The following is a 23022-nucleotide window of genomic DNA, read 5'->3' as shown; positions in this document are numbered from 1 at the left end:
TATTATATTTATAAGAGAAAAATAGTCTGTGCCAATTTATTTTCGGAAAAACACCAGTGTCTGGAGGCGTGACGTGTGGGCGGAGCTAAAGAATCACGAACGCGAGTAGGCTTTTGCGTTGAGAGCGTTTGGAAGTTGTTACATTACCGTGAGGAAAAAAACATCCAAAACAAACCATGGCTTACAATCAGATTCAGCGTTTATTTATGATCCAGAATCAGATCCAGAGCAACCTGGTCTCACAGAATTCCGTGAAATGTCCACGGGTCCTTAACTCAAAATCCGTGAAGCCATCACGGAATTGCCCCAAATTCCGTGACCTGGCCACGGATATTTCTCCAACGCAAGTCAATGACACTGACCTCCCGTGATCCACACACGGATACCCGTTTCAATGAAGGAGTACAGAACTCGCTGAACGGACGTGCTTTCTCATTTGGAAACGCAACATTTGACGTATTTGTTTCTTTTCCAATATCAAATGCCATAATGACATTAACCAGACAGCTGTTGTAGTTATTGCATTGTCCTGTCATCATAAAAATTACGTTTGTTTCAGTTACAAAAGTCCCGTGATGGCACGGACCTCCACAACCTGACCTCACTCACTTGTTTAGGAACTTACAAGCTTTTCGTGGACACTGTTGCAATGACATGTAATTAACTTGCCATTTTTTCTCGTCCTGTCATCATAAAATCCAGTTTGATGGCGTTTTACACACATTTTGTCTATAGTCAGAACTAAAATCTGTGATAGGAGCACGGAGTGAGTCTGTGCTTAGATCACGGATAACTCTAACGCAAGTCAATGACACTCATCTTCCGTGGTCCGTACACGGATCGTTTCAGTGATGGAGTACAGACCTCACTCAATGGACGTGCTATCTCATCCAGAAACGCAACATTTGAAGTATTTATTTTTTTCAACACCAAATACCATGACCAACCTGACTGTTATTGTAAGTATTGCATTGTCCTGCCATCATACAGATTCACTTTGATTCTGTTAGCCTAACTAAAATCTGTGATACGAGCACGGAGTGAGTCTGTGCTGAGATCACGGATAACTCTAACGCAAGTCAATGACACTCATCTTCCGTGGTCCACACACGGAAACCCAGTCTCACGGCAGTTCGTGATTTTGTCACGTAATTTAATCTATTTATTCGTGGCAGGCACACGTTTATTTCCTTATTTTCATGATTGCAGCACGTTTTTTTAAACTAATGCATTTCAACTGGAGGCATCTTTCGTGCATCAGCACAATATTTTCTGATTAATTATTATTATTATTATTTAATTTTTCACAGGACAACAGAAGAAACTCACTGAAACTTGAAAAAAAAATCGGAGCTTAACTTACTGTACAAAACTGAGCAACATACTGTATTGCTGGTGACAAAAACACATTAAAACTTTTTTAGCTGTAAAATGCGCAATGGTTCTTTTTTTACTTTTTCATTGATTTTTATTTTTTTCATAGGCCTAGATTTAATTTTTTTTTAATTACAGAATTCAATATCAAGTCCTTGACACATAACTGTAACACATTTTCACATTAAGAAACAATTTAGTTTAAATAAAAAGAACAATAAATATCTAAAAATAAATAAATTATTTATTAGCGATAGGCCTACAGATTTATTTATTTTTATTTTTATTTTATTTTTTTACTTTAGACTCTAAAGTTAAAAGTTTTTATTAAGGCTATTGTAAAGGCTTCTTAAAAATGATGTCGCTGATGAGCCTCTGATCGCTGTCAGATTCTGTGATATGAATGTCCGCTAATGGGTTTAGAATGAGCCCCGCTCGGCCCGTGTTCTGGCTTACTGTAATATTTCACCTGTAATAAGACCGAAATAATATAATTAAAATAAAGAAATGAATGAATACATGATAACATCTAAATAAATGTTGATAGATTTAGCGTTATAGTTTTAAAAATATTAATAAACAGCAAATCAACACAGAAAGACCTAAATAATAATAATACATAATTAATAAACAGCGCCGCCCCTCCCACTACGCGCATCACGCGCTGTGCGTCAACCCCAAAGCGTCAAAAACTGAAGCGTGGTCAAGCGCCTCTAGCGTCACTGACATGAGATGTTTATCGCTTTGAAATCACGTTCAAGAAGTCTCATTCAGCACACATCGCGATACTTTCCATCAGTTTGCAAGAGCCGCAGGTTGGGTGAGTTATACAGTCTATGGTGAGTAGTAGTAAATATGCTATTTTAATGCCTGTCCTAAAACGTATTCTGTCTTCTTTATTAATCAGATGAGCGCCTTATGTTTACTCTCTGTATTACATCGGTCATCCGAGGCTGTCTTTGAGTTTCATTGTGTTTAACTAAATGAGCACAGCTGCTAACTGGTTAAACTCTATCGGTCACGTGACGTGCCACAGACCTGGGATCCGTTTTATATTCATTTCAGGTTCAAAGATGTAAGTTGTATTTGTAGTAAAAACATGGTAACCATGACACCTACAAAAGTAGGTAAAACCCAGTAAACAAGACATTTACCATGTTTTTTGTTTTGTTTTTGTTTTTACCACAGTAACTGTAGCTTTACTGTAGTATAGTAATAGCACATTAATCACCAAATTAACTATAGTTGTACCACTGTAATGGTAGTGTTTTAATGTGCTTTTATATGACTTATTTCACAGTAATCACATTTACTGTACCATGCTTGTAATACCTTTTTAATGTAAAAAAAAAAAAACATTTTTCCCATCTTGCAGTTCAATTCATATTTGTTTATATCTTAAATATTTTGCTCACAGATCACTATTAACATTCTGTATATAATTCTGTTTTATTTTCTTTCCCCTTGTATTAATTTTTTAGCTGAAAAGACGTAAAGTAAGCAGTCACCCCAGTGGTGTTTGTGGAGAGGTATTCCTTCAGAAATGGAGAAGACAGAAAGCTGCAGAGGCAGGTTGGTCTGTGATAGTTTGTCCCTTTTATCAAACATTCCTGTTGTTATCATTTGCACAGCATTTTGTTGTTTCTTAAACTGTTGTACGGTCCAAATACCCACACTTGCCATCTTTGCACATTTTCTTAAACCCATTAGCGGACATTCATATCACAGAATCTGACAGCGATCAGAGGCTCATCAGCGACATCATTTTTAAGAAGCCTTTACAATAGCCTTAATAAAAACTTTTAACTTTAGAGTCTAAAGTAAAAAAATAAAAAATAAATTAAAAAAAATAAATCTGTAGGCCTATCGCTAATAAATAATTTATTTATTTTTAGATATTTTTTGTTCTTTTTATTTAAACTAAATTGTTTCTTAATATGAAAATGTGTTACAGTTATGTGTCAAGGACTTGATATTGAATTCTGTAATTAAAAAAAATTAAATCTAGGCCTATGAAAAAAATAAAAATCAATGAAAAAGTAAAAAAAAGAACCATTGCGCATTTTACAGCTAAAAAAGTTTTAATGTGTTTTTGTCACCAGCAATACAGTATGTTGCTCAGTTTTGTACAGTAAGTTAAGCTCCGATTTTTTTTTTTCAAGTTTCAGTGAGTTTCTTCTGTTGTCCTGTGAAAAAAATAAATAATAATAATAATAATTAATCAGAAAATATTGTGCTGATGCACGAAAGATGCCTCCAGTTGAAATGCATTAGTTTAAAAAAACGTGCTGCAATCATGAAAATAAGGAAATAAACGTGTGCCTGCCACGAATAAATAGATTAAATTACGTGACAAAATCACGAACTGCCGTGAGACTGGGTTTCCGTGTGTGGACCACGGAAGATGAGTGTCATTGACTTGCGTTAGAGTTATCCGTGATCTCAGCACAGACTCACTCCGTGCTCGTATCACAGATTTTAGTTAGGCTAACAGAATCAAAGTGAATCTGTATGATGGCAGGACAATGCAATAGTTACAATAACAGTCAGGTTGGTCATGGTATTTGGTGTTGAAAAAAATAAATACTTCAAATGTTGCGTTTCTGGATGAGATAGCACGTCCATTGAGTGAGGTCTGTACTCCATCACTGAAACGATCCGTGTACGGACCACGGAAGATGAGTGTCATTGACTTGCGTTAGAGTTATCCGTGATCTAAGCACAGACTCACTCCGTGCTCCTATCACAGATTTTAGTTCTGACTATAGACAAAATGTGTGTAAAACGCCATCAAACTGGATTTTATGATGACAGGACGAGAAAAAATGGCAAGTTAATTACATGTCATTGCAACAGTGTCGACGAAAAGCTTGTAAGTTCCTAAACAAGTGAGTGAGGTCAGGTTGTGGAGGTCCGTGCCATCACGGGACTTTTGTAACTGAAACAAACGTAATTTTTATGATGACAGGACAATGCAATAACTACAACAGCTGTCTGGTTAATGTCATTATGGCATTTGATATTGGAAAAGAAACAAATACTTCAAATGTTGCGTTTCCAAATGAGAAAGCACGTCCGTTCAGCGAGTTCTGTACTCCTTCATTGAAACGGGTATCCGTGTGTGGATCACGGGAGGTCAGTGTCATTGACTTGCGTTGGAGAAATATCCGTGGCCGGGTCACGGAATTTGGGGCAATTCCGTGATGGCTTCACGGATTTTGAGTTAAGGACCCGTGGACATTTCACGGAATTCTGTGAGACCAGGTTGTCCAGAGGCTGAAACTGAACGAGAGCAGCAGCAGCAACAACGTCTCTATGTGATATGTATTGAAACTGTATATATTTGCTTAGCGGTTTTGGAAAATGATTAAGTTCCACTTTATGTCGTCTTTTTTTTTTCCTTTAAAGGTGTACAAGGTTTACTTGATGTGCTTACGCGCCGATAGCTAAGTTAACAACACAGAGATATTTGAAGCAGTTTTACTCACCGCCTGCGGTTCCAACACACGATCGTGACCCTTTTTCGTTGGGATTGCATCATCCTTAAGAAATAAACGATGTGCAAATCCGTCGTCAAACTGGGCCTTGTTTGTAAAACAAGCATCTTCGAAATGCAGGGAACAAACACAAACACTTGCACAACTCCGTTGATGCTCTGTAAAAATAAACTCCATCCACTGGTCCCTTAATGCTGTTTCTCTTTTGGTAATCTGTGCAGGGTTGTCTTGCCCTGGCAACCAAAAACACACTCCTTTTGTGACATTTGGTGACGCTCTCGCTCTGATCAGTGAAGTCTGTTGTGCTCTCAGTGCTCTGCTATACGGGAGCGCGCTCTTTCGGCAGAAGTGCCTCAGGACCCATATAAGGAAATTCCTCTCCATCTAACGTCACACAGACCCATACTCGAAAAAACTCAGTTAATCTCTGTTTTTATCCCACTGTGCAGAGATTAGCTGTAAAACACACCTTGAGCTAATTTAGCATTTGATACAAGCTGTGTGTTTCAATTTTACGAGAAAATGTAACCCCCCAAATTGACTGATATTGCTTTTGAATCTCTCTCCGGCCAGTGAGAACCTGACAGAACTGGAGAGGATCTACAAGGAGGAGTGTGTATAATTCTTCTTCTTCTTCTTCATCTATATCTTTAATTGTAATCAAATCCATTAGTTACAAACATTATATATTGTTTAGAAAAAAAAATAAATAAAAAAAAAAAAAAATAAATATATATAGAGAGAGAGAGAGAGCAGGTTCTAACAGATAGTGTTGGTTTTTAGATCTTAATAGAACTGAACTGCTTTTGGTGAGTTTGACTCTTAACCTTAGGGTTTGTGGGTTCGAGTCTTGGGCCAGCAATACCACGACTGAGGTGTCCTTAAATATTGATGGGGTGGCGATAAGGGGGCAGGAATTTTTGAGGGGTGGCAACATATGGCAGACGTATATATACTGAATTTAGTCAGTTAACACAATTTGATGATAAATAGTAGATGTACACACTACAAAAAGGCACAGGCTGCGATATTCAAACTTAATCTCATGCAATCAACGTCTTGCATTTGAAACAGTTCATATAAGGCATGAGTGACCATTACCCCATAAGCACCACCACACTCACTAATGCATACAGTGTGCATCAACATAACTGAGAGCATTATGAAAGAATAAGTGTTAGCAACATGTCAATTTATTATAAGAAACACAAGACTTTAACAGCCAATGACATTTCCAGCTGGGGAGAAATACTGATTTTCTGTTGTTTAGTGTTACTCACCTTCTAACTCAACCAGTCAAGAGCTACATTTGACTTAGATGTTATATGAATATGGTCCCTGAAGCATAGGTTTTATTAGCCAACAATAAAAATAATAAAACATTAGTTATGTGCCTAAAACACATACAGTGCATTCAATGAATGAGCAGTTTGAGGTGTAAACTGATTGAACTGTATTTGATGTAAAAGTTTATTTTTTTGTTTGTGTTAACTTAAATATACGTAAACATTTTACCCTAATGTCGCTTTGAGTAAGAAACCAATTATATTCGAGCTGTGTGTTATCGCACTATACTTGCAGATTGAAAACACAAAGATCCAGGGACCTTATTAAACCATTCACAGCGTGAGTTTTCCACACAACTCCCAAAAGCTCTTAGACCGAAAAGTTGTGTGGCTCTTAAAAGAGCCTTTGTGTGTGGAGCTGCAGCGGAGCTCTACTTGGAGCTGGTGTACTTGGTGACGGCCTTGGTGCCCTCGGACACGGCGTGTTTGGCCAGCTCCCCGGGCAGCAGCAGACGCACGGCGGTCTGGATCTCTCGGGAAGTGATGGTGGAGCGCTTGTTGTAGTGAGCGAGACGAGACGACTCACCGGCGATGCGCTCGAAGATGTCGTTGACGAAAGAGTTCATGATGCCCATCGCCTTCGAAGAGATCCCGGTGTCAGGATGAACCTGCTTCAGCACTTTGTACACGTAGATGGCGTAGCTCTCCTTCCTGGACTTTCTGCGCTTCTTTCCTCCTTTCGCGGCGCTCTTAGTGACGGCCTTCTTGGAGCCTTTCTTGGGCGCGGACTTCGCTGGTTCAGGCATGATGCTTCTGGAGATCAAAACCTCACGAGACAATGACGAGAGAGAGCGGGACAGAGGCATTTATTGACTGGTCTATGCTAATTACCAGAGAGACGGCCACCTCAAGGGCCAATCAAGGCGGTAGTTTTAGCCCCACCCACCGCTCCATCTTTGACCGACAGCCCCCTTAGTTTCATTTCCCGCTCTTTTTGTTCGTTTTATTCTATTCAATGAAATGGGTCTAAAATATCACACAGATTCAACATCAAACAGTATAATGTTTAAAACCTATAATAAACCAAAATACTCAAACCAAAGAGAATTTGGAAAAAAAAACATTTACATTTAGTAATTCATCAGATGCTTTTATCCAAAGCGACCTACAAACAACCAAAGAGCAATGATATATAAGTGCTATAACAAGTCTGTTAGCTTAAACACAGTACAGATAACAAGGGCTTTTGAATAATAGAAAAATAAACAGAATAGAAAAAGAATAGAGCAAAGCTGGTGTAAGTTTTTTTTTTTTTTTTTTTGTAATTGTATAATAAAAGAAAATAGAACACAAACAAATTAGAAAAGTAGTTATGTTTTTATTTTTTTTTTAAGAATAGAAAATTGAGTGTTAAAGTTAGAGGGTCAAATAAAGATGGAAGAGATTCTTGAAGATGGTTAAGCACTCAGATGAAATAGAGAGGAGCACACCTCAAGAGCAGCATAAACACCCTCGATACGTGTATTGTGTTTAAGCCAATACTTTTGGGTAACTTGTTTATCATTGTTCTCTATTTCTACTTACAATTTACCCAAGCCTAGAAATTATAGCTTCTACATTAAACCGTTAACTTAAACACTGCTTTGTCTCTTTAAGTGAGAGTTTGTGTGGCTCTTAAAAGAGCCGTTGGGTTTGTGGTTGTCGTCTTTTATCCTCCGAAGCCGTACAAGGTGCGTCCCTGTCGTTTGAGCGCGTACACAACGTCCATGGCGGTGACGGTCTTTCTCTTGGCGTGCTCGGTGTAGGTGACGGCGTCGCGGATCACGTTCTCCAGGAACACCTTCAGCACACCGCGGGTCTCCTCGTAGATCAGACCGGAGATGCGCTTGACTCCGCCGCGGCGAGCCAGACGACGAATGGCGGGTTTGGTGATTCCCTGGATGTTATCGCGAAGCACTTTACGGTGACGCTTAGCGCCTCCTTTTCCGAGTCCTTTACCGCCTTTGCCTCTTCCAGACATGATGATGAAGTTTCCTGTTTCAGTCGAACGACGAAAACGAATAGGAGACCAGTGTTGCCAACTTCTTTCAATGGAAAGTAGCTAAACCCTGCCTGAAAAGTCGCTAAATGTCGCTAGATGACGTCATATGGTAATTACCATATTCATGACGTAGGTGCGTCATATTATCTCGCCCTTTCTGTGCTCATGTACTGCATTTTAATGCTGCAAAAATTCTCAATAAAACGTTTTTTATTATTATATTTTAATGTTTCTGTTGTCAGACAACGGAATTAATATTATAATGACTGAAACGCGGTCCATTAAGACTACATACCAGCTCTCAAAGATGTTAATCTGTGCACTAAAATCCTATTCACGACTATGAAATAACATACACATAAGATTAAGACAATGGTTGAACTGTGATTTCGACTGTACTTGTATGTAAAATAGAGTTTGAAGCAACAGAATATCTTTTTTTAACTGAAAGTGCTGCTCCTCTCTGCTCGCTGAACAGGGCAGATAGAGATGCGTGTGCGCGCGCTGCCTGTGGGGGGGGAGAGAGAGAGAGAGAGAGAGAGAGAGAGAGCGCGAGCGCTTGTGCTCGTTCGGCAGTACTGGAGAGTCTCAGAGAATAAATAAGGTCTGTCAAAAAAAAGTCGCTAGATTTGTCGCTAGTCGCTTTTTTGGAAAAAAGTCGCTATGGGGGATTGAAAAGTCGCTAAATCTAGCGACAAATCCGCTAAGTTGGCAACACTGTAGGAGACGAATGCTGCAGGGAGGACTTTTACATCTGCTTACAGGACCTGACTGAAACCAGCGCGCGTCACATGACGCCCCCCTCTTCACTAGTAGAGCAGGAAACGATGGGGTTTAATCCAAACCCTGGTCTAACGATGTCTGCCCTGTGTTTCATATTAAAATCAGTGTTTTAAAGCATTTTTAAGATAATCTTCACCATGTTAAAATTGCAGACTTATTTGTACTTTGTGTAGGTTTCGTCTTCAGGAGATCTTTGGGCCAAACAGGTCTTGTTGAACAAACCATGGCTACAAACAACATCAGATGAAAATGTTGCTGTGGGGCAAGTCTGAAAACTCAATAGCTCCTGATTCACATCTCCAGCCCAGTCGGTGGCGGTAATGCACCGTTAAGTTGGTTTGACAACCGCCATAAAAACAAAAGAAGAAGAAGTCTGAAAGCTGTTGAAGCAGCAGAAATACTTCTACAGAACAATGATCCAACAAAACACAAAAAAGTACTTATATGGCTTTGCGTCACCTGGTTGACAAGGTTACCCTTGGACTTGAAAATCAAACATTTATTTGTATTGTTTTTTAGACCTGTCAAAAGCTTTTGATACATTTAAGCATTACATTTTATTTGAAAGTTGCATGAATATGTATTTTTTTTTATGATTTTACATATAAATGGTTGAAGAATTACATTTGTAATAGAGGGCAGTTTGTTTGTTTTAAGTGCAAATCAAGTCTACACTGTGGGGTTCCTCCGGGCTCCATACCTGTACCATTGCTATTTCTTATTTATGTAAATGAATTGTTGCATGTTTCACATATTTTTACTCCAGTGATGTTTGCTGACGACACAAACGTAGTTCTCTCTCACTCGTATTTGAATTAATTGATTAAGAATGCAAATGTTGGTCTAACTGTTTATGCTAATTGGTGGTTTAAACAAATAAGCTTAATTTTTATTTATTTTTAGTGGTATAAAATTATACCCTAAGGACTTATCAAAATTACTATTGAGTCTACTGGGGTGACTCAAACCTCAACAACAAAATTCTTGGTTGTTCTTGTTGATGAGACTTTTGAGTTGGCGGGAACAAGTCGATTGCGTAAGCAGACAATAAATAAATCTACAGAATAGGAAGTGTTAGGCATTATGTTACTTTTTACACTTTACTATAGTACAGTTTAATCTATCCGTGTCTTTCATATTGTCATATAGTTTGGACAAGTACTTTTCCTACTCTTGAAAAAAATCTTTATTCTTCAGCAGCGTTTTGTTAGGATTGCTTTGTGATCAAAATATACTTCATCTTGCTCTTTATTTCATAAACTTCAGGTTCTTACCATCTATAATGTTAATCATTTTCAAATATGTGTATTTATGTGTAATATATATTCAAGCTGGGCCTAATGGCCTAATGGTTAGAGAGTCAGACTCCCAATTGAAAGGTTGTGAGTTCGAGTCCCGGGCCGGCAGGAATTGTGGGTGGGGGTGTACAGTTCTCTCTCCACCTTCAATACCATGACTTAGGTGCCCTTGAGCAAGGCATCGACCCCCCAACTGCTCCCCGGGCGCCGCAGCACAAATGGCTGCCCACTGCTCCGGGTGTGTGCTCACAGTGTGTGTGGGTGTTCACTGCTCTGTGTGTGTGCACTTCGGATGGGTTAAATGCAGAGCACAAATTCCGGGTATGGGTCACCATACTTGGCTGAATGTCACTTCACTTCAAGTTGGGGGTAACATAACCACTGCGGTTTAGAGTGTATTTTAAAGTAAATTCACAGGATCACGGTTATTATACCCATCTATTTTCAAGTTTTCATCTTCCTAACGATCTCACTTGTAGAGGTCCAGTCATGCTTTGGTTGTCTTGAGCTGCAGGAATGTGTCTTAAAGTCAACGGAGGGTTTCACATGAAAACAAATCGGTACGGCTAAACTCCCCCATATATAACAGAATTATCTTTACCTATACATTACACAATCACAAGCATAAGGTATTTACTTCTTATAATTTGTTTAGAGAACTACCCCTTACACAACAGGGTTAAAAATTGTTAACACAACCTGCCGTTTCGCTGTGATTATTCTTAAAAGTAACGATGATCTAAAGCTTCAAACACGTAAAGTTTAATGCGAAGCAGAATATTCTTCAGATGTTAAGGTATTGTTATTTTCGATGCTTCATGTAAGGAGTTAAAATGGAAACGGTCTCATTCAGAGTGATGTAGGTGGCTCTTAAAAGAGCCTTTGGGGTGTTTGGCAGCGGCGGGTTTAAGCGCGCTCTCCGCGGATGCGGCGGGCCAGCTGGATGTCTTTGGGCATGATGGTGACTCTCTTGGCGTGGATGGCGCACAGGTTGGTGTCCTCGAACAGGCCGACCAGATAAGCCTCGCTGGACTCCTGCAGGGCCATGACAGCGGAGCTCTGGAAGCGCAGGTCCGTCTTGAAATCCTGAGCGATCTCTCGCACCAGACGCTGGAAAGGCAGTTTGCGGATCAGCAGCTCGGTGGACTTCTGATAGCGGCGGATCTCTCGGAGAGCCACGGTCCCGGGCCTGTAACGGTGGGGCTTCTTGACGCCGCCGGTGGCTGGGGCGCTCTTCCGAGCGGCTTTAGTAGCGAGCTGCTTCCTCGGGGCTTTACCACCGGTGGATTTACGAGCGGTCTGCTTGGTTCTTGCCATCGCTGAGATATACTTCTTTTTCTGAGTAAGTAGAAATGCTGCTCTATGTTACGCGCTTGCTTTTAAAGCCGTGTACAACCACAGCTTCTGGCGTCATAAAGGTGCTGAGGTCTGTGATTGGCTGATGTGTGACATCTGCGCTAGCCAATGAATGTACACCTCCTGTTTTCAAACAACCTTTTGTTTCCCGCTCAAAATGCATAGTTCTGGTTTGCTACTTCAGCATCACAAGCACACTTTACTTAGACTTCGTATTTACGTTGTATTTGCTGAATTTCCTTACTATTTGTACACAATCACAACCAAAAAAAGACACCATCCAAAGAAAAATATATTTTACAAATGCAATGTGCCACAGCTAGCGCCTATTTTTTTTATTTTTATTTCAATGTAGTTATTCATGAACATTTGACATTTAATGATGTGTGTTATTAAACGACGTGACTCTACGGATTAAATAAACTTGAAATGGGTGACTCTTAAAAGAGGCTTTGTGACATCCTCCAAAGAATAACATATTACTCCACAGTTGGCTGTACTTCATGTTTACTTATATTTATTCTATATGAATATTTAATGTGTATATGATAATGTAACCTATTAAGCGAGAACATGACACTACTGGTTAAATAAGAAAAAAGCTCTCTCCATCAGATAAAATGGGTGGCTCTTAAAAGAGCCTTTGTTTCAGAAACAGAGCGGAGTCGGTTTACTTGGCTTTGGCGGGTTTCTCGGTCTTCTTGGGCAGCAGCACGGCCTGGATGTTGGGCAGCACGCCGCCCTGAGCGATGGTCACTCGACCCAGGAGTTTGTTGAGCTCCTCGTCATTGCGCACCGCCAGCTGCAGGTGACGGGGAATGATGCGGGTCTTCTTGTTGTCTCTCGCGGCGTTTCCAGCCAACTCCAGGATCTCAGCGGTCAGATACTCGAGCACAGCCGCCAGATAGACGGGAGCTCCGGCACCGACGCGCTCGGCGTAGTTTCCTTTGCGGAGAAGTCTGTGAACACGACCGACGGGGAACTGCAGCCCTGCTCTGGAGGAGCGAGTCTTGGCCTTCGCTCTCGCCTTACCGCCGGTTTTGCCTCTTCCACTCATTTTCGAAGATGTGATTCTCCACAGTAAAAATGTAGAAATAATGTCTACACGAGCCCCGCTCTGCTGTATTTAAAAGAGAATGCGAGTCGCTCATTGGTTTACAGTCTGTAAGATTTCAATCCAATCACTGAACTTCCCTCCAACACCAAACCCCAAAGCCACGCCTCCACAGCCGGCGCGCGGATTGTGCAGCGTTGTGTTGCCAATTTAGCAATTTCGTTGCTAAATTTAGCAACTTTCCAGACTACCCTAGAAAGTTTTTTTCCCCAAAAGCAGCTATCAACAAATTTAGCAATTTTTAAAACTTATTTTGCAACTTTAAGCACGTTTTGAGAAGTGATTCAGACAATAAAATATCACATCCACTCATCCAAATTACACAAAAAGAGGAAACCAAAGATGAACGGTGAAATGCTATTATTCCTTGTAACCCGAAAACACAGGGCGTTATTTAAAATGAAGGTAAAATTAATATATAAATACGGATTTTTTTTTATATATTAACATAGTAGATTGTATTTTGTAACATAGACAGATTTATTTTGAAGTGTAGCACACTATTTATACACTACTTAAAGCATAATTGTTGGGAAGGTGTATAACTACTAGATAACTAGCTATTAAAAAAATACCTTAATTGTAATCTTTCAAAAATGTTTATTGTTCAACAATAAACGAATTTTCAAATATTGTATTTATATTTTAATATTACTTTATGCATATTATTTTGCAAACAGATCTAAATTACCATATATAAAAAGTTATTGAAAATTAGTGGGCAGCTCTGGAAGCAACATGACCGACGACAGTCAGTGTGTTATAAAATATTTAGAAAAAAATGTCAAGGCAAAAACCTCTAATAAATGCTTTTGTAACATAACTAAGTTAAGATCAATGATTCATTAAAGCTTTTAATATAATAACCATAAAAACTCTGGCTTTTCTAAATGCAGTCGAGGTGTAAAGATTTGTGAGTCAAGGAAACCTCACATACACTTCTCATAATTCACTTTCCACAAAGTGCAGACAGATAGTTTTGCTCTTTCTTTCGAGTTTGTGGGTGGCTCTGAAAAGAGCCGTTGGGGAATAAAACAGCAGGTTTTTACTTCTTCTTGGGAGCTGCCTTTTTAGGCTTGGCAGCTTTAGGCTTCGCTGTCTTGGGTTTGGCGGCCTTGGTCTTTTTGGGGCTCTTGGCTGCTTTCTTGGGCGCCGCGGGCTTCTTCGCCTTCTTGGGGCTCTTCGTGGCCTTCTTGGCGGCGGCAGCGGGTTTCTTGGCCTTCTTGGGGGATTTCTTAGCGGCGGGCTTCTTTGCCGCTGCGCTCTTGGGCTTCTTGGCAGCAGCGGGTTTCTTGGCCGCGGGCTTCTTGGCTTTAGGAGCCGCTTTCTTCGCCGGCTTCTTCTTGGTCTCTGTCTCCTTCTTGCTGATCTTGAAGGATCCAGAGGCGCCGGTTCCTTTGACCTGCAGCAGGATGCCTTTAGTCACCAGGCTCTTGATGGCGAGCTTGATGCGGGAGTTTTTCTTCTCCACGTCGTAGCCGCCGGCGGCGAGAGCTTTCTTCAGAGCAGCGAGAGACACGCCGCTCCTCTCCTTGGATGCGGACACGGTTTTAACGATCAGATCGCCGACAGATGGACCTGCTTTCTTGGCTTTAGCGGCGGACTTCTTCTTGGGCGCTTTGGCCGGCGGGGCGGCTGCAGCTGGGGCGGTTTCTGCCATCTCTAGTAATGGATTTGTAGTCTTCCGAACGCTTGGTTCAGTAATGATAGACTTTCGCGCTCCGCTCGCGCTCTTAAACAGGACATGAGAACCTTATAGACTCAACCTGATCGCTCTGCGACTGTGCGCCTCCAGAAGCGCCTCGCGCTTGTGTTTTCTTCTCTTACATTTTGGTCAAAACTGGATTGGTGAAGTGGTTTAAGGCAGTAAAAATATAGTGAACACCAAGCAGAGGTTCTTGGCTTTCTTTGGACACTAAAAGACTCGACAAGGAAATGTTTATTTTGTCTCCGTCAGAACGAATCAAACGCGAGCAGCAGTCACGTAGGAAAAGTCTCGTGTAAATTCGATGCCATGTTTAGGTGAAAAGGTTGATACAGACTGAAATCTTCATCTGTGTGTCCAGCAAACAGTCTGAACGTCAGTTTAGGTCGATGCTCATCACTGAGGGACGTGTGCAGTGTTTCCTTCATTCCCTGTTTTGTCCTGATTGAAGCACAGTCTGTCCGCTCCTCCCGGAGTCTGTGTCTGGAGCTTGTCATCATCACATCATCTGTGGATTTGTTACATCATGTAGATAACGTCACTTATTGTGTTTTTGTTATATTTGGATTAACAATGCTCATTGTATTTTGATCAGAAATACTTATAATCCTGTGGTATTACTCATGTGTCACTTCAATCAACGAGGACTTCATCATAACAGACCTGGTCTCACTTCGTGCTGATTGTTCTCTGTCCGGTTCAGAGTTCAAACCCCAAGTTTTTATTTTTAAGCCCCTAAACATCTGAACCCCTCTTATCTATCTGAGCTTCTATCTCCACATAACCCTTCACCAGCTCTATTTTCCATTGCTCTTTCAATGATGATTGATTTTTAGTTGATTTATGTTCTTGTACTGTTTTTCTTTCGATATCCTGCCAATAGTTTATTTTTTATTGTATCTGTGATTTTTATTTTATTTTTGCTTGTATTTATATTTGATCCGATGCTGTAAAGTACATTGGCCAGCTGCCGCTGTTTTAATGATGTAAGGTAAATTAAACTTTAAATTAAAACTCGAGTGATTGATCTTTCCAGAGTCACAGACTCACTTCATCAGTGTGTGTCTGCTTTAGATCTGCATTTGTTTTAATGTAACTTCAAAATAAATAAATCAAAAACAAAATTGAACATTTTAACAAAATATTGTTATACTACTACTACTACTACTACTACTACTACTACTACTAATAATAATAATTATTAAAACAGTTTATGCTGAAAAGATAATTAACTAATGCATTAATATATATATATATATATATATATATATATATATATATATATATATATATATATATATATATATATATATATATATATATATATTGCATATATCGGACTAAATCTAAAATATCTTAAACTGTGTTCTGAAGATGAACGGAGGTCTTACGGGTTTGGACCGAATGAGGGTAAGTTATTAATGACATAATTTTGCTATCTGGTTGAACTAACCCTTTAAAGACCTACTATTATTTACAGTGTGACTTCATGCTCATTTCATCCCAACTTCTCTTACATTTATATATATATATATATATATATATATATATATATATATATATATATATATATATATATATATATATATATATATATATATATAGTCTTTTTAGTCATTCCCACTGTTCTCAATAAATTATTATTACTGTAAACAAAATAAACACAAAAAAATAAATTTTGAATGGGAACTTGCTTGTGTCTGAAGTATGTGTTTAAATCAAGTGTCATTGGTCAGCATCAGTCCATGGTGTCAGTACCGGTGTGACCGTCAGTTTAAAAGCGTGCCTGAAGTACGCCATTAGCCTTGTTTCTTTCTTTGACGTCTTCCGATCCAGCAGACAGCACTCTGGTCTCTGGTCAGGTCTTTCTGTCTGGACATAACAACCCTGTTACCCCGAGTCTGGAGTGGAGAGATTAACCATATTTGGGCCCCATTAATTTGTTTTCTCGCACAAATTATGTGAATGTACAAGGAATATGTGAGCACGGATAAGATCCTGTTTGAATGGCAGGACATATGTAGCAGTTTGTCAGACCAGTGGCGCCTTACACAAGATGGCTCTGTTACAGGTATACAGGCTGATCTGCAAAAAAACTGGATCAGGGTCAGAGTCTGTCCCCTGTGTTTGCGCTGAGCTCCACCACACCACAGATGGCAGTGATGATGGCCATTGAGAGACATTGTGGATGAACCAGGCTGACATTGGGAAGAAAGGGAAAAGCAGGGCCAGGTTCGTCCAGGGCTGAGGACTGGGCCAGGTGCCAGGAGGTGATCGTTGCATCTTGCGCTCTTCCTCCTTTTAGGAGTAAGACAAAGAAAAGATGCGAGGAGGAGTTAGGGAGACCAGAGAAGTGATTCAGAGGACGACACTTGAAAAGCAACATTAATTATAAATATGATCATTCAGTGTCATGTGATCACCTGTTTGTCAGAACGAGCCCCTGTAGATACTGCTGGCCTTTGCTTTGAGTGATGTGTGGTCTAACATGTCCTCCTAGGTGGGCAACACACAGACATCTCACGGGGAACATCCATATTTCTATTGCTTAAAATAACAAGCTTCATCTCCAATGTATCCTAGATGACATCTTGACCACATGTAACTGAGGTTTAGTGTCCCTGCTGGCAGTGGATCTGTGCTGTTTCACAAGGTCACACTAGTGTCTGTAATGAGCCCAGTGATCTATTACAATTACCTTCCTTCAGTGAGAAACAACCGTAAGCATGAATACTATCTCTGGAGAAGTGGAAGGACACATCTTTAAGAACAGGCAACACATCCTCAGTGAAATGAGGATTCATGAAATTAAATTAAACAGGCTTCACTGTAGTTGAGCAGTTTTCTATACAGCAGCTGCAGTTCATGTATAATACTTCTACAATAATGAAACTCTTTTTTTTGTATATATTTATATATAGTCACTGTCGGTGTGCTTAAATCTTCAAGTCAAAATAATGAAATAACAAAGGGACAGAAGTTTCAGTTTTAATGACAAAATGAAGGATTCAAAATGGTGTAATTTACCTTACAATCTACAAAGTAGTGGAAACGTGGAAATCAGGATCAGGCATTAAATAATATTTTCAGAATCATTCACATACAAAAAAAAAAAAAAATGTTAGAAAGTAGCATTGGATTTCATTCAGCAAATATGTTGTCAGTTGGAGTTATCAATGTGACCTATCCAGTAAAAAATTTAAATATACATTTTAGATCACTTTGGTAAAAACCACCTCACTGTACTGAAAGAGACAGTTGATGAATGAAAATGAAAGTCTGTCATAATTTCCTCATGTTATTGCAAACCTGTTTAACTGACTATATGTGCAAAAGATTTTTTGAATAATGTTGATCTTAAAGCGATAGTTCACCCAAAAATGATCATTCGGTCATCATTTACTCATCCTCACGTCGTTTTAAACCTGTATGTCTTACTTTTTTTCCGTGAAACACAGAAGACGACATTTTGAAGAATGTCGGGAACAAAACAGTTCTGGTTCCCTTTGACTTTCAAAGTGTATTTTGTCTAGAAAGTGGAAGTCAGTGGGAACCAAAACGGTTGGTATTCTGGACCATTTCTTCTTTTGTGTTCCACAGAAGAAAGCCAGTCATACAGGTCTGGAACGACACAAGGGGGAGTAATGATGGCAAAATGATCATTTTCTTTTAAGATCAGCTTTTATGAGAGAATGTCTCGCTCTTGTGTATCAACTGCTCTCTCTCTCTCTGTCAAAGAACATTTAAAGGGTTAGTTCATAGAAAAATCTAAATTACGTCATTAATAACTCACCCTTGTGTTGTTTCAAACCCATAAGACCTCCGTACATCTTCTGAACACAGTTTAAGACTCAGTCCCTCCATTGAAGATGTGTGTACGGTCTACTGGCCATGTCCAGAAAGGTAAGAAAAACATCATCAAAGTAGTCCATGTGACATCAGAGGGTCAGTTAGATTTTTTTTAAGCATCGAAAATACATTTTTGGTCCAAAAATAGCAAAAACTACGACTTTATTTAGCATTGTCTTCTCTTCCGTGTCTGTTGTGAGAGAGTTCAAAACAAAGCAGTTTGTGATATCCGGTTCACAAACGAATCATTCGATGTAACCGGATCTACTTGAACCAGTTCACCAAATCGTTCTTGAGTCAAGAACCGTTTCTGTCAGACGCGTCTGATTCAAGAACCGAGGAGCCGATGATACTGCGCATGTGTGATTCAGTGTGAAGCAGACCGACACACAGAGCGTCTGAACTGAACTGATTCTTTTGGTGATTGATTCTGAACTGATTCTGTGCTAATGTTATGAGCATGTTACGTTGTTCAGCGCGTCAACACCATTATGTTGAGCACAAAAGAACTGGTGAACATTTTTCTTCAACCAGTTTATTGATTTGAACTTTCCGAAAGAACTACTGGTGATCCGAAAACCGATGCAACCGGTTCTTGACTCGTGAACGAGTCAATGTTTTGTTCGTTATCTGGCTCAGCTCAGTGTTCATCTTCAGTTCTCTCTTCACAGCAGTTCAGTCAGTGTACTGTTTGAGTGCATGCATTACTCGGGGATATTGGTTTGTTTGAACTCAGAGGGAGTGTCAGCCACATTAAAAAAGTTAACAGCTGAAGTAATTTGTGGATTAATTCGCATTGGAGATGAGAACCGTTTAAAACGATTCAGTTGGTTCAACTGGTTCAAAAAGATCCGGTTACATCGAATGATTCGTTCGTGAACCGGATATCCAGTGCTTTTGAAGGAGTGGATGCCGATTTGCCATATCCTTCATACTGATATTAATTATTTTATTACATGATTTCTTGTTTGACTATTAATCAAGTTATAGCAAGAGTGAAATGTGTAACCTTATGTGTGCTGTATTTATTTTCCTCAAGATTAATGTCCACATATTATGTGTGTGTATATAACCGTAATGATAAGACACTCGCCAGTGCTAGAAAGCCTTGAATTTTAGATAAGTTCTCTGTGTACGTGTGTTAGTATCTGTCTGTACAGGGAGAAGCTCAGACAGTCCCAGGACAAACGATCAACTGCCAGTGTCCAGCATATCAGATATACGTCTTTGGAGAGTTCATCTAGGTTTTGGAACCGATCAGAATTTTGTTGACTCATGTATTGACGCAATTAGTATCCTCTGTCAGGGTATAACTGTGGTTGATTTTGTATTGTACTGGGGGCGGCCTGTGAACTCCTTCGAGAGTGTTGAAGCTGACTTCTGCTGATGAAATTGCAAACTATTTTCTTCAAGTAAAATTATTATTATTAATTGAACTCATCTCTGACTCCTGGTCTTCATTGCGACATATCTGGTCCTTGGGTTTTAACTGTATATTCCCCTACAGTTAATGGTGGAGGATCGGCGGGCAATAGTTCTTTGGTGACATCCCTGATCAATCATCAAACCAAGGTAGGAAAGATTTTAGATTTAATATTATTGGTTAGGAACTGTCTGTAAGTGGAGGGGGTCGAGAGAAGGAGGAACGATAGACTCACTCAGACGTGAGGGGGTAGACACCAGCTCCAGGGTGGAGTAAGGTAAATTGGTGTCACAATATACCTGTAAATAAGTAACCTTGTGAGTATAAGGGGTACAAGTACACATCGGTAGGTCTTGATATAAGATATTTAGAGATGTGTACAGTTACAGAGGGAACAGGTGCACACCTATAGGTCTTAGAGAGAGACGTAAAAATTTGTTTCTAGGTGTGCACAGTCCAGGGGGGGACAAAAACGCATTCTTAACAGGCATGTGAACCCGTAAAGGGCAGTGCTGGGTCAAAGCACAGAGAGCCGAAAAGCACGAGAGGCCATAAAGGGCAGTGCATTTACGGCCAGGGAAGCCAAAGTAGGGGTATGGGAAATCCCGAGAAGAATGTAAGACGCTAGACGGGGGTTCTAGTCGTATCTCGCTCTTCCAACTCTCGATCACCCACCATTACAGACAGGGGCGCCCCGAGCTTAGAAATAGGCCAGGTCAGTGGTTAGGGAAAAGAGTGTCCAAAATTAGTGTTTAAAAATAAATAGTGATAATTCATATGTGCACCTATAAAAATATAGGGATATATGCAAAGGGAAAGTATTGATTGATCTGGGATGCCTCAGGAACAACCCCAAAAGAGCTAAAATGTAGTTTTCATGACCCTGATTGGATTGGACCAGTATATGGAAATTCTGGAATATACTTTGCAATTTCATCACGCAGAAGTCAAGTGCTGTTGGTAAGATCGCTGCCTCAATATGTTTTTGGTTTATGATAGAAATATGACTGACAAATTAGGTAACCTGGTCAGCCCTGATAGAAATAATGAAACAGAAGAGAGCAAATGCTGTAAACAGTTTGGCTCTGAAGCTCTGACTTTAAAAATATATATATATTCTCTGAATTCATTTAAAGAATGATCAGTCTGAGCTTTAATTCTGATTGTAATGTTAAAACAAAAACTTGATTGGCTTTAAACTTAGAAAGAACCTGAGAAATAAACATTTATAAATGTATGTGCCGATTTGTTAAAAATAATCCCAGAAGTAACTGAGTGATGATTTAATCTGATTCTCTGTGCATAGAAGGTTTAAATGACAAAGAATAATATCATAAGACCTGTTCCAGTTCCTATATAATTGTTGAAAGTCCTGACAAGGAATACTGAACAGAATTCTGGGTTAGTGAAAAAAAAAAAACTGTAGGCACACGAATTGGCAGTGGCATTTTGGAAAAATTTAGAAGCTTATGTTCTGTTAAAAAAGATAAAATTACTTTGACTACAATGAAGCCGTTGTTTTATCTCATGCTGGCCCCCACCATGATTCTGGCTTAAGCTTTGAAAGTACCAGAGACATGTTCTGAGTAAAAAACAAAAAACAAAATGTAATTCCTATACTTACTAATGTTTGGCCAAAAGAGTAATTTTATTGTTGGATTGCAAAATTATAGTTACGCAGCATCATAAAAAAAAAAAGAAAAAAGAAGAGAAAAGAAAATTATTTTTTGTTTATGAGATGATAAAGTTATAAACAAGTAACATAAACGGGGGTTTCAAAGTAACTTTGAAGACAGCATGCTAGCAAGACCCAAAGTAATATACCTGGGTCAGATAACCTCTGACAGATTTAAAACCAATGTTGAAATTCAGAAGCCATGGCCAGAATTAAGTGAATGGATAAATACAAGTTGATGTAAAAGTAATGACAATGACTGCAAAGAACTTTGAGAAACATTTGAGTTGCGAAAATAAAGTAAAAATACAAATATAAAGATGTTTATTTTTAAAATGCATATAATTTCTGACAAGTTTTAAACTGGGCTAGAGTAAAATGATAGTACGATGAAATTATGTTAAAAATGAATGAAAATGCATTGTTACGAGTCCTGAATCCCTCAGAGTTCTCTCTCTCCCATTCAAAGTAAGCTTAAGTGATAAGATATTTATAGTACAGCACAGTGTTTCAGTCAAATCATAGGCAGAGATGCTAAAGGACATGCTAAAAAGAGTTCAGATTTAATGCATTAAGAGGGCAATTGGTAGTTAAATGTTCAACTGCCCAATGCATGTAAGAAATAAGAGATTATAAAAATAATGAATAACAATAAGCAATTGTTGAAGAGACATGAGGTCTTTAAAATCATTATACAGACCCTGAGCTATAGATGTAATAATTTTGAATAGTTAAACAGTTGTATTGCTATTTGTTCTATGACCAGTAACTTATCTGTCTTATTTTTAGTCTCCACCATCATACAGGGCCTGATGGCTGCAGCTACAGAAGCAACAGAAAATTACAATGAATGGACGGGTGTGAAAAATAAATTCACTGAGTAATCTCAGCATGATAGTTTGGAGGTATCCAATTGAGTTTAGCGATTAAATATTAGTTTGATTAACCTTTTTCAATGTTTTAACACTAGTAGGTGCTGTCAATGGCTCTCATGGTTCTTGAGTGCACCTTTCCTAAGCTGCAGGAAATACTGGATTCTGGAAGAAGACTGTCGAGGATGTTGCAACGGGAAAGAGTGGTTACCAGTGTGCATGAGGTGATTTCTCAATGACGGGTAAGATCCTCTTCTGGCCAATAGGGGACAACCTAAGGCAGGGGGTCACCGCCACTGGGCACCTGCCCTGAAGGGAGGTGTTATATGTGAGATGGTAGTGGAGTTGAGCGGATGCTTGATAGGCCTAGAGCATCATTAAGAGAGGAACTGTAGGAAGTACAGCAATCTGCCTCAAAATGTGAGCTCCTCCAGACTTGATCACCAGCAACCGCATTCCTTGACTGATTGTTGTGACAAGCGTCCACAACTTGATGCAACTATGCCAGGGGATCACACCCTGAGGACAAGGAGCTTATTTATAAAAAGTTAGTGGCAATGGGCTTTCAAGAACCATCTGAGACCATGTGATGACAGCCATTATTTTGAGACAAAAATTTCTTATGAGGCTAAAATGATATTGAACTAATATGTCTATATCATAGTCTTTACTCATGCAGGTCATTAGGCATGACACAAGATGATAACAAGATATGGTGGTGGCTAAAAATGAAGACTGCTTCTGCTTAA

General features: G+C 39.4%; 5 protein-coding genes across 5 annotated transcripts; all 5 read right to left on the bottom strand.

Moving 5' to 3' along the window:
- Positions 1–6042: 6042 nt before the first annotated feature.
- Positions 6043–7038, bottom strand: LOC113051236 (histone H2B-like). Its single transcript, XM_026214790.1, has one exon. The coding sequence runs from the start codon at positions 7021–7023 to the stop codon at positions 6589–6591; it is 435 nt and encodes a 144-aa protein (XP_026070575.1). The 5' UTR covers positions 7024–7038; the 3' UTR covers positions 6043–6588.
- Positions 7039–7823: 785 nt separating this feature from the next.
- Positions 7824–8217, bottom strand: LOC113051251 (histone H4). Its single transcript, XM_026214805.1, has one exon. It carries the CDS (start codon positions 8175–8177, stop codon positions 7866–7868), a length of 312 nt encoding a protein of 103 aa, XP_026070590.1. The 5' UTR covers positions 8178–8217; the 3' UTR covers positions 7824–7865.
- Positions 8218–11025: 2808 nt separating this feature from the next.
- LOC113051240 (histone H3-like) lies at positions 11026–11650 on the bottom strand. Its single transcript, XM_026214794.1, has one exon. The coding sequence runs from the start codon at positions 11594–11596 to the stop codon at positions 11186–11188; it is 411 nt and encodes a 136-aa protein (XP_026070579.1). The 5' UTR covers positions 11597–11650; the 3' UTR covers positions 11026–11185.
- Positions 11651–12135: 485 nt separating this feature from the next.
- On the bottom strand, positions 12136–12720 carry LOC113051243 (histone H2A-like). Its single transcript, XM_026214797.1, has one exon. The coding sequence runs from the start codon at positions 12690–12692 to the stop codon at positions 12306–12308; it is 387 nt and encodes a 128-aa protein (XP_026070582.1). The 5' UTR covers positions 12693–12720; the 3' UTR covers positions 12136–12305.
- A 621-nt stretch (positions 12721–13341) lies between these two features.
- Positions 13342–14462, bottom strand: LOC113051235 (histone H1-like). The gene has a single exon (XM_026214789.1). The coding sequence runs from the start codon at positions 14407–14409 to the stop codon at positions 13795–13797; it is 615 nt and encodes a 204-aa protein (XP_026070574.1). The 5' UTR covers positions 14410–14462; the 3' UTR covers positions 13342–13794.
- Between the last annotated feature and the right edge of the window lie 8560 nt (positions 14463–23022).

Source organism: Carassius auratus, chromosome 32, assembly GCF_003368295.1.
Source record: "Carassius auratus strain Wakin chromosome 32, ASM336829v1, whole genome shotgun sequence".
NCBI classification, from domain to species: Eukaryota; Metazoa; Chordata; class Actinopteri; order Cypriniformes; family Cyprinidae; genus Carassius; species Carassius auratus.
Note: the sequence above shows the minus strand (reverse complement) of the source record. Positions and strands in the feature narration are given on the sequence as shown.